This window comes from Schistocerca nitens, chromosome 5 (genome assembly GCF_023898315.1).
Source record: "Schistocerca nitens isolate TAMUIC-IGC-003100 chromosome 5, iqSchNite1.1, whole genome shotgun sequence".
Taxonomy (NCBI): Eukaryota; Metazoa; Arthropoda; class Insecta; order Orthoptera; family Acrididae; genus Schistocerca; species Schistocerca nitens.
Window position 1 is genome coordinate 447,964,678 of NC_064618.1, and position 12,184 is coordinate 447,976,861.

General features: G+C 38.5%; 1 protein-coding gene across 1 annotated transcript in view; it reads left to right on the top strand.

The window, feature by feature from the left end:
• The window catches only part of LOC126260255 (serine/threonine-protein kinase Genghis Khan), a 325,774-nt gene that overhangs the window by 166,306 nt on the left and 147,284 nt on the right, over window positions 1-12,184 (top strand). The window contains exons 13-14 of the mRNA XM_049957581.1: window positions 6,281-6,387; window positions 9,237-9,696. Of these exons, the coding sequence (XP_049813538.1) occupies window positions 6,281-6,387; window positions 9,237-9,696 (567 nt within the window). The remainder of the gene's footprint in view (window positions 1-6,280; window positions 6,388-9,236; window positions 9,697-12,184) is intronic.

Below are 12,184 nucleotides of genomic sequence, written 5' to 3' on the forward strand. Positions count from 1 at the left end.
CTTTTCTCATTACCTTAGCCAGCTTCATCCTGAGCCACAACTTCTTCACTTTTGAAGGCCAGACATACAAACAATTAAAGGGAACAGCCATGGGTACCAGGATGGCCCCCTCGTACGCCAACCTATTCATGGGTCACCTAGAGGAAGCCTTCTTGGTTACCCAGGCCTGCCAACCCAAAGTTTGGTACAGATTTATTGATGACATCTTCATGATCTGGACTCACAGTGAAGAAGAACTCCAGAATTTCCTCTACAACCTCAATTCCTTTGGTTCCATCAGATTCACCTGGTCCTACTCCAAATCCCACGCCACTTTCCTTGACGTTGACCTCCATCTGTCCAATGGCCAGCTTCACACGTCCGTCCACATCAAACCCACCAACAAGCAACAGTACCTGCATTATGACAGCTGCCACCCATTCCACATCAAACGGTCCCTTCCCTACAGCCTAGGTCTTCGCGGCAAACGAATCTGCTCCAGCCCGGAATCCCGGAACCATTACACCAAAAACCTGACAACAGCTTTCGCATCCCGTAACTACCCTCCCGACCTGGTACAGAAGCAAATAACCAGAGCCACTTCCTCATCCCCTCAAACCCAGAACCTCCCACAGAAGAACCACAAAAGTGCCCCACTTGTGACAGGATACTTTCCGGGACTGGACCAGACTCTGAATGTGGCTCTCCCGCAGGGATACGGCTTCCTCAAATCCTGCCCTGAAATGAGATCCATCCTTCATGAAATCCTCCCCACTCCACCAAGAGCGTCTTTCCGCCATCCACCTAACCTTCGTAACCTCTTAGTTCATCCCTATGAAATCCCCAAACCACCTTCCCTACCCTCTGGCTCCTACCCTTGTAACCGCCCCTGGTGTAAAACCTGTCCCATGCACCCTCCCACCACCACCTACTCCAGCCAGTCCTGTAAACCGGAAGGTGTACACGATCAAAGAGCAGAGCCACGTGTGAAAGCACCCACTTGATTTACCAACTGACCTGCCTACACTGTGAAGCCGTCTATGTGGGAATGACCAGCAACAAACTGTCCATTCGCATGAATGGACACAGGCAGACAGTGTTTGTTGGTAATGAGGATCACCCTGTGGCTAAACATGCCTTGGTGCACGGCCAGCACATCTTGGCACAGTGTTACACTGTCCGGGTTATCTGGATACTTCCCACTAACACCAACCTGTCAGAACTCCTGAGATGGGAACTTGCCCTTCAGTATATCCTCTCTTTTCATTATCCACCAGGCCACAATCTCTGCTAATTTCAATTTGCTGCTGCTCATACCTCACCTGTCTTTCAATAACATCTTTGCCTCTGTACTTCCGCCTCGACTGACATCTCTGCCCAAACTCTTTGTCTTTAAATATGTCTGCTTGTGTCTGTATATGTGTGGATGGATATGTGTGTGTGCGCGAGTGTATACCCGTCCTTTTTTCCCCCTAAGGTAAGTCTTTCCGCTCCCGGGATTGGAATGACTCCTTACCCTCTACCTTAAAACCCACATCCTTTCGTCTTTCCCTCTCCTTACCTCTTTCCTGATGAGGCAACAGTTTGTTGCGAAAGCTTGAATTTTGTGTGTATGTTTGTGTGTCTGTCGACCTGCCAGCACTTTCATTTGGTAAGTCACATCATCTTTGTTTTTATATATATATATATATATATATATATATATATATATATATATATATATATAGAGGGAAACATTCCACGTGGAAAAATATATCTAAAAAGAAAGAAAGTGATGAGACTTACCAAACAAAAGCGCTGGCAGGTCGATAGACACACAAACAAACACAAACATACACACAAAATTCTAGCTTTCGCAACAAACGGTTGCTTCGTCAGGAAAGAGGGAAGGAGAGGGAAAGATGAAAGGAAGTGGGTTTTAATGTCTGCTTGTGTCTGTGTACACGCGGATGGATATGTGTGTGTGTGCGAGTGTATACCCGTCCTTTTTTCCCCCTAAGGTAAGTCTTTCCGCTCCCGGGATTGGAATGACCCCTAAAACCCACTTCCTTTCATCTTTCCCTCTCCTTCCCTCTTTCCTGACGAAGCAACCGTTTGTTGCGAAAGCTAGAATTTTGTGTGTATGTTTGTGTTTGTTTGTGTGTCTATCGACCTGCCAGCGCTTTTGTTTGGTAAGTCTCATCACTTTCTTTATATGGATCCAGGGCAGCTTAAAATGGCAAAAGCTCATCAGCAAAACATAGGAAGCTTAACAAAGTGTGCTGTGCCTTGTGCATCCTTGTATACTGCACAATCAGGAACTGTTTGCGCTGCTTACTGTGCATGATTTCATAACATAATGCCTTATGGTATCATAGTCTGGGGAGACTCCACATCTAGCTCACACATTCTCCTCAGCCAGAAGAGAGCTGAGATAGTAATGCCAACTAATAGCTGCAGACCTCTCTTTCAAAAGTCACTCATTCTACTCCTTCGCAGTGTGTACATCTGAAAAATGTATAAGTTTATAAAATGTAGTATTGCAAAATTCAGCAAAAATGTGAATATCCATGATAGATGCACTGTTGCTGTTTGATGCTTCTGATGTGGACAGTACTTTTTATGAAGTCATTAGTGAGGGAGATTGATTTTCAGAAAATTGAACTCCATGTTGTTAAAAAAAAATGCCTACCTCAGCCTTTAAACCAAGCATTCAACTGTACAACAGTCTGCCATCAGAAAATAAAAAAAGAGGAAGTATCTGACTTTGTTCAGTAAGAATCTAAAAATCTTCTTGCATGATAATTGCTTTTACACTGTGTCTGAACTTTTTGTTCTTACGCGTGGGAAAAAATATGAAAGTGATTGCAGTAGAGGCGTAAGGGTGGAGTAACAGATGGTTTAGGTTGTGTAAGCAGGGACATGCTACATTTGGGATGTGAGGCTAGGATTTTATATAGGATGACCTTCATCTCATAGGTAGTCTAAGCCAACACAAAGAACATTGAATTTTTCAAGACCTGTGAAGTATTGAATGATAAGGGTCTGTGGTTGCTTCATATTGGTGACAAATCATTTTTCATCAGAAGAAACGGTGCAGTGAGTCCATTGCTAGATTAGCTGGGCAGGATATTATCAGTCCATAAAGACTCTGGCAAACTTATTTGCAAATTAGAATAAGCTTTGCTTTGCATTGCAAACACTGAACCCACAAGTGCCTTTGTTGTGGAGGAGGACGAGCTGTCACCATGGAGGCACTGTTGCTTTTGCTGCAGGCAATACCTTTTGTGAAGTCACTACTGAGGTGGAGATCAACTGTCAGGGCAATAATTCATTGAGAAAAGAAGGAAGTGCAAAGACAATTAGGGAGTACGGTGTTAAGGTTCTTGAGAAATAAGCAGAGACTGCCGAATGTCTAGTCTAATCGGTAGCAAGAAGAGAAAAGCAGCTTACTGAAGTATATAATTATTCACAATGAAGTTAAAATTGGAAGTTCCGAGATTCACTCCCATGCTTGTGGTAGTTAAATCTTTTTTAAATCTTAACCTGTTAGTGTTTGCTCTTGTACTTGTACTTGTGTTTGCTCTTGTCCTTGTGGCCACCTGTACCACAAATTTTTCAGAAATTTCCACACGTAGGATATGAGAAAGCTCTGTAGGTGAATCATAATATATCAGGCAAAGTGATGAGGATTGATGGCTGATAAAATTACATCTTAAATCAAAAAATGGATAAAAGTACCATATGTATAATGTTAAGGAAAATAGTAGCACCGCAGAATGTTCGTTTTGGACTGTACTCAGGACACTGGAAGGTTGGATTGTACCTTCCTCACGCCTCTCATCATTAGTCATCACTGCCTTGGCCACGAATGATACATCTTATTTTGACATTTACTATATTTTGATCAGGCCTTGTTGGTTATTCAAAAGTTTACTTGTAGCCTTGCGAGTGCTGCCAACTTAGGTAGTGTACAAATGTGTAGTGCTGCAGTAGTGATTATGCGATGAATGGTTTATTGTTGTCGTTATTGCTTTGTTGTGTTTTACATTAAATGGTATTATGATACGAAGGAAGCTTGTGTCTGGAATCAAATTGTGCATATTATGATGAGCACTGACCCCCTCCCCCACCTCATGGTTTGTTAATTGTTGATTGGTATGCCCAAATTTCTAAAAAAGTCAAGTGGTACACAGTGACAAGAAGTTTGAGAACCACTGGAGTAATGTATTATGTAAGTCATTTTTATAATGGTCAGTTGGGGGAGTACGGGTCATAAATACATTCTTTTAGAGCTGTTGTAGAAATTGATATTGCTATTGTGGTCATGAAATACAATGTTCTCATGACGAGAAGCAAATTTCTGTAATATTCTCCAGTCAGATTACATTAACAGTCAAACTAACTGTATTTTTCTCTGTAGTTTGAGTTTAGGAACAATAGAATTGGATTTTGAAGAAATATTCCTCTATTTTTTGCCATTGTCTGTTGTATAGTATGCAGTGTTGGTTGTTAACATTGATCACTTAGGAGATGCATTGTTTCTATTAAGTTGCATGTAGTGAAAGTATAGGTGCCTATGTAAAAAGTGTACTAGTTTGCTCCATACAGGTATTTCAGTTAAAACTGAAGTTATTTTAAGTGTTGTTCTAGGCCAAATAAACATTTATTGATGGAGTGAAATGAAGATATATATATATATATATTTATTACTGTGTGGTTATATGACAATTTATTGAGATAAAGTTGTGGGGCGGCGGATAGAATTAATTGTTTAACTGTTGCATAAATGTTTGTTTGAATGGAGAAACACTGCATTTCCCGTTATGTAGAATGTTATTTATGCTGTCTTTCGCCGTTCTCAACACTGGCTCTCTAACTACAATATTGGCAACCAGAAAGTGATTAGCAAAACGTGAAGCCTGTAATTAGAATTCCTAGTGCCCACTTCATCTGAGAATACACTTATAGTTACAGCTTATAGCTCTGAGGAATTTAGGAGATTGTCCGGGATTTATAATCAAAAACGATTTTCTAAAATAGTTGAGTATATTCTGAAAGTCACAGATGAAAAACAAAAGAATCCACACAACCTAACTAACAGAGCAGTTCAGAGTCTAATGCGCTGATGTAACTATAATTGTCCAAATTGAATATTTGAATGAATGCTCACCATAATTTGATGATAATGTTCATCAAACGCCACGCTAACTAATGGTAGAATGTTTGTCCCGCGACGGCACGTGAAAATACGACAATACGCAAACTGAAGATCGATAATTAAAGTCAACCCAGAATTAACATTTCACTCGCAAATGATTTCATGGTTACGCGTATCTCAAGTAACTTAATACGGCATCCGAGGCTGTTTGTAGCAATGATACCGACGCGACGCGACTCCCGACACAGATGACGTGCTATTCAGCGTCTGGAGAGAACTGGGGCCTTGCTTCCTCTCGCAGCGTTCTTATATATAAAGCCACGGTGCGGACGGCTAAGGGAACGCCTGATCAAATCGGCTCTCCCGACTAGCCACTGGACTAGTAATGCACCACTTTAAGTTACCGAATAAATCATAGCTTTTCTTGCTGATGGCCGATGAAGCTCTTAATTTAAATGTGCATTCAACACACAGGTAAGTAATCATAATAAAAGTTTGACGTGGCTAAGTTAAATATTTTGGGCGAGAGAATTAATTTAATTACACTGCACGCAGTAGACGAGCTCTGAACTGGCCCTTTGGAGATACGCTATCGCTATAGTTTTATAGGTATTCAAATGAAACTTCTCACATCCTTATGGTTATAGCGGATCTCCATTCTACTTAAATATAAACATCCTAGCCTTATTCATTAGCCTACTTAATCGACGTTGCTTCCTTAATTTTTAAGACAAAAACCAGAAAATCATGAATTTCCACTAAAATTTTAATTTGTGAAATCCAAAGTACTGTTTTTATTAAATTATTATGAAAAATGAATCTAACTATCAATTTTTAATTCTCTAGCTCTTTTCTGTTGCGCCAATGATTTTTACAGAAAAACGTCCAAATTTCGAAAATGGCTAAAGTTATCGAACTGATATTCAACACATGTTGTTTTAGTATTACTTCTGACATGCTAGAACCATTTTAGGTTATTTGCTTGATTTTTAAAGTATTGCGCAACATTTATGATGTTAGAGCTAGTTACAGCAGACTGGCTGGCACACAATGGAAAGACTGATATGAATTTACTACTGCGTGAGTAGGCTGCTTCCCTACAAAGTGAAGTATTAGATTTCACAGCATCCAAAAATCTATGTTCTGCTTGTTTTTTGACAGGAAAACCTTGATGTCCAAGAGAAAATTAAACTTCAAGAGAAGGAACTTAAAGATGCTCTAAGCCAGCGGAAGTTAGCAATGACAGAATACACTGAAGTAACAGACAGGTAACATTCTTTATTATATTGTTAAGCTAATGTTATGTCAATATCTAACATTGATTCCTATTGTTTTGTAGGTAATTTTTCTCTAGTGTTAATATATTTTGAACATAAACAGTTAAACATTTGTTACATAAAATAGAAGGTTGTGGAATGTAACATACATATGCTGTGTGGTTGATAATTGTTTTTCAGTGGATCAAAACTATATACCATTCTCTCTATTTTAAAAATTTAATTCAGTTGCAGAAGAATCATTCATAAAGTGCTGTTAAGCCCTTATGTTTTGACAGAGATTTCCCTTACAGTATAATCTTGAATAAAATTGACACTAGCGATATGGGGGGGATTGCAGTAAAAAACCTCTTTCTTGAGGAATCTGTGGAGACCAAGTATTTTTTCCTTAAACAGGGGTTTCCCTTAAATGGGGAAGGAGTCACCCAGAATCACAGTCCAAGCATGTTTAAGTGACATAAGCGCTATTTAATTGCAAACTTAACCAATATCCTACACTACATATTTAAATACATTACAAACACATATACATATATAATCACACTTTTCACAGAATACAGCCTTTATTTTTTAACAAAGTCAAGAAAGGATTCATCTACATGAAAAGAGGGAAATTAGTACCTGTGGATGTTAATTCCTTGTACAGCAACTGCAGAAGGTTGAGTAATGGCCCTCTCTTCCTCCTCTTACTCCCCTTTTATTCTTCTTCTTCTTCTTCTTCGTTCTTCATTGTTGTCACCACTACTTCCTACCTCACAGCATTAATTCACATGCACTTCACACATCCCACATTTGTCCCAGGTGCAGAAGTATGGATGTCATCATCACAGACAACAAAGTCCTGAAATGTCACATTTTCAAGAAAATCTCTGATTCTACTCCTTTCTTCTTCTGGAAGAATTTAATCTTCAACAGCAACTGATATACCCCAACCACCCATTGTGAAACAGTTTAACAAGTTCTGCTGTGTTACACAATTCCAAGCAGCAACAAACATATGCATAGTCTGTACCATGTTGAATCTCATCACTTCCTTCCTCTCAAGGATTGTAATTGAGTTTTGCATGACTGCTTCTCATATTTCGTTGTAACAGTGTATGTCATGCCCAGATCAGAGGCTGCATGTGAATAGTGCATTTCAAAGGAAGGAACACAACATTTACATTCTTCAGAAGTATTGTTGCCTGAGATTCTTTACCCTTAATGGAATGTGTTTTAGTAGGAAGTAAATTGTTAAAGATGCCAGTTCTGTCTGTATTGAAAATTTCTCTTGCAATTTTGAAAGAATATTTTCCACATCACAGAATGTTGACTGGTGAAAAGTCTTCTGGGCAGATTAAAACTGTGTGCCAGACCAAGACTCTAACTCAGGACCTTTGCCTTTTTCAGGCAAGTGCTCTGCCAACTGAGCTACCAAAGCACGACTCACGACCCGTCCTCAGAGGTATACTTCTGCCAGTTTGGAAGGTAGGAGATGAGTTACTGGTGGAAGTAAAGCTGTGAGGACAGGTCGTGAGTTATGATTGGGTAGCTCATATGGCAGAGCACTTGCCCGCGTAAGGCAAAGGTCCCAAGTTCGAGTCTCAGTCTGGCACATAGTTTTAATCTGCCAGGAAGTTTCATATCAGTGCACTCTCTGCTACAGAGTGAAAATGTCATTCTGAAAGGTCTTCCTTTTGCATGCAGAGGAACCATTGGCTTTGGCAGTGTTGCAGGAGTTGGCTGTTACATGACATAATCCCCTGTCCTGTCAAAAACTGTACCTTCATCTATGATAAGCCAAAATATATACAACACTTTGCCCTGTAATCACATACAGTCTTCTCAAACAGCCTAACTTAAGATTTCACCAGTGTGGTAAAAATCCAAAACTGTCTGTTTTAATGGCTTATTTACAGAAGATTTGATTTTTAACAATACCTTTTTTTTTCAAAAATTTGTTTGTGTGATTTATTATGCCTTCTGAGTTTCACTTTGCTGAAAGTCATGACTGATATGACAGAATAAACAATATAATATATTTTTTTTAAATATCAAAACAGTTGCTGAAGTGTGCAAAGAATATGTCAGCCATAGTGAGAACACCCTTTCTGTAAACTGAATTTGTTGCTCTTTGTATCATTGTCTTTTCATGCTATTATTGCAATGGAATAGGTGCAGCCGGCCGCGGTGGTCTCGCGGTTCTAGGCGCGCAGTCCGGAACCGTGGGACTGCTACGGTCGCAGGTTCGAATCCTGCCTCGGGCATGGATGTGTGTGATGTCCTTAGGTTAGTTAGGTTTAAGTAGTTCTAAGTTCTAGGGGACTGATAACCACAGCAGTTGAGTCCCATAGTGCTCAGAGCCATTTGAACCATTTGAATAGTTGCATGTTTCCTCCTGATTTACCAATCTAGCATAACAATTTTGTGCAAAATTGTTTGTGCATATCTGTTCTAAATATTTTCCTGTTGCTATAACCCACATACAGTAACTTTATTTACTCATATCAGAAATTTGTTTCAGCAGACATAGGTAAATGATGTTACTATTTATGACTGTAGTAACTATTACTAATACAACTCTTTGTTATAAAATTTGTATGTTATTTGTGTGAATGATCAATGTTATTTATGTTTCTGTTTTAAATTTGCACCTCCCTGAAATTCTTGCTATTTATTTGTACCAACTAATTCGTAAACTATGTTATAAAACATTATGAAAGTAGACTGACATGGTATCCTCTTTGCTCTTGTTCACAGCCACCTTAAGTGCCTTATTTCACCAGGGTTTCGTAATTTTTTTTTGTGATCACTGCATGGCAATGTGTGGCATAAGTTGAATCTAATATCTTCACTTATAGGCTGTCAGAGCTGAGACAACAGAAGCAGAAACTTTCACGTCAGGTCCGGGATAAGGAGGAAGAGCTGGAAGTAGCTATGCAAAAAATTGATAGCCTTCGACATGACATTCGCAAAGCAGAAAAACTTAGAAGAGAGCTTGAAGCACGTGTAGATGAAGCTATGGCAGAGACAGCAAAAGAACGCAAACTAAGGGAAAGAAGCGAAGAATATTGTAAACAAATGGAGGAAGAAATTGAGAAGTTGCGACAGAGAAGTATTATAGTAGGAGCTGATATTTCTGTAGCTAGCCAGTCACATGCATCACAGGAAATAGCAAGGTTAAAGTCTGAGGTAGAAAAGCTCCAAGTTCAGTATAATGAGAGCTTACAGCAGCAACAATCAAGATTTAATTTGGAGTGCTCAAGCCTGAGAGATCAATTACAGGACTCAGAGAACAGGAGAGAGACTCTTGAAAGAGAGGTAAAGTATTATTCCTTGTATATTTCCACACTCTTTGACAAACATGTTTAATGCATGTTTATTCACTCGTAAAAAAATTACTCATACCTCTTATAACTGGAAACACTTAAACAAAATTTACATTTATACAAGATATTTGCAGATTTGTCATATATGTGCTAGTGCTTTCCTCGTTATTTGCATAACTAACAGTATTCTTCTGTGATGAATGCAATAATTTGTAATTGGCAAAAATAGATTACCCTTACTGATAGTAGGAGTCGAAGATAAATCCAAAGCTGTTGCATTCACATTTCATTTCATAAATCTCAAGAGAAAACAATTAAGACACAGTGAATATGGTAAAGAAAGGGATACATAATTTATATCAGGTGGTTAATTCCTGAAGAAATTGTGGCAAAGGAATACATAATTTACATTGGGGTTAATTTCTGAACAAGTTGTGGTTATGATGAAACTCGTAAAGTGTTTCGTTGGATGAAATCAAGGAATTTTTAATTTCTTTGTAGTGCAGTTAATCTAGACCATATCCTGGCATTTTATGACACCACACATCAAGGCAAGCGAAAGATTCATCTTGAAATCTCAGTTTACTTCCCGTCTACATTTAATGAAAATTTGTGTAATTGTTTTGGAGTCATATACATTTTGCTGTCTAATCTAATTATGAGCTTGTACTTATTAACTTTGTGTAACATAATTTTACTTCATGCCTCAAGCTACAGTTCTCTGTGTTTACATTTGCCTATGCTTGTGCCATGTCTGCCAATAAGTGAAAATGTTATCACTCGACAAAATGAAGGAAAATTTTAAAAAATTGTAACATATTCATTCCCATCAGTCTGTCATGTAGAAGTTGATACTGTACACAGTGCTGCACATGGCTACCACATATTCTTCAACCCTTCTTCACAATGTATCATGCACATTTTCAGATTTGTGTAATGCCTTCTGTAACATCTGCATGTTGTCAATGGATTGGGCATACACCAATGCGTTCAAATGTCCCCTTAGCTAGTAATCCAGTGAGTTTATGTCTGGTGAATGGTGGGGTGGGATCGGGATATGCTACTGGACCTGCTCAACCAATCTGTTGCCCATAATGTCGTGGTGATTTACTGTCACACAATCTGTAGGAAATGGGGTGGTGCCTAGGTACTGCCTCACAATCTGTTAATCTGCTTGGTGAAGTATATGTTCCTATGAACCTGTTACTGGCAATTCCTGCCCATTGATACTGAAGTGATCCCAATTCCTCACTTCCCTGATTGTTTGAGAATTTTCGTTTGCCCATACGTGTGTATTATGATAATTTACTATCCCATTGTTTGTGAATCCCTGGTCATCTATAAATAAAATGCAGACTGTGGGCTGCAGATATTCAGTGGCCCATATCTGAACAGGCACTGGTTTCCAGATGTATCATTACAGGAATTTTTCTTTTGTTTTTGACTGATGCTGCCTCGTGTAGGACTGTTTTTTTAACACCCTGTATACTATTTCTACATTAAGCACACTCTTCCTTGCAGCCTACACAAAATGAAGACAGTAATGAGTTAGCTGGCAAGTGAAAGAGGGATGATGAATGAGAACACTTAAACTGTGCCAGCTTTTACGCTTTACTTATTTTTATAATTTTCTCTCTGCTTCTGTATCATACATAACTGTCATTCTTCTGTTCATTGTCATTTTCATTTCTGTCCCCTTTTCAACTGCATATATTAGAAGAACAGCAAAAACTTGAAAACTAATGCAGTTCTCTTATATGTAAGTCTACCTATACACGATCTACCATTTTATAGAGAAAAAGTAATGCAAATAAACACCATGTGTAAATTAATTAGTCCAATAAATAAAATTTCTTTTCAGAAACAAAAATGATACAGAATATGCATTAAGTAATTCATGAAGAGCAGTTGAGTTGTCATTGATTTTAAGCTGTGTATCACTGCTTGGTAAAAAATTTATCTTGTATTCTCAACCATTCAACCTAGTGTCTTTTTGTTCCAAATATCACTTCCTGTAAATTTATCTGTATCGGCTTGAAGACATGAAGCTCAAGTGGTACCAACTTTTAATTGTGTCATAATAGTGACAAAATCTACCATTGATTTTTTTTGTTTTTGTTTTCTGCAAGTTCTTCAATGAAATGTTTGCTCTTTCATTCTTGCACAAAAGATGAAAAATAAGCAGTTCTTTCAAGTGATAAACTCTTTGTAGATAATCTCGTCTTCGAAGATACATTGTATCACTCCAAGCTTAGGAGGAATACTAAGAAATCCAACAGAATTATTTGTTTGTAAGACAGAAAATGCCTTCTTTCTTTGTGATAATATGTGAGTGTTTCATCCATGTGCATGTGCATGTGCATGGTTACCCTGCAATTCACATATAAGTGTTTATCAGTGGATACATAGAACTACTTTCAGATTATTTCTCTACCATTCCTCTCTCGAGGAGCACATGAATCATGATGGTCATTTCTCCC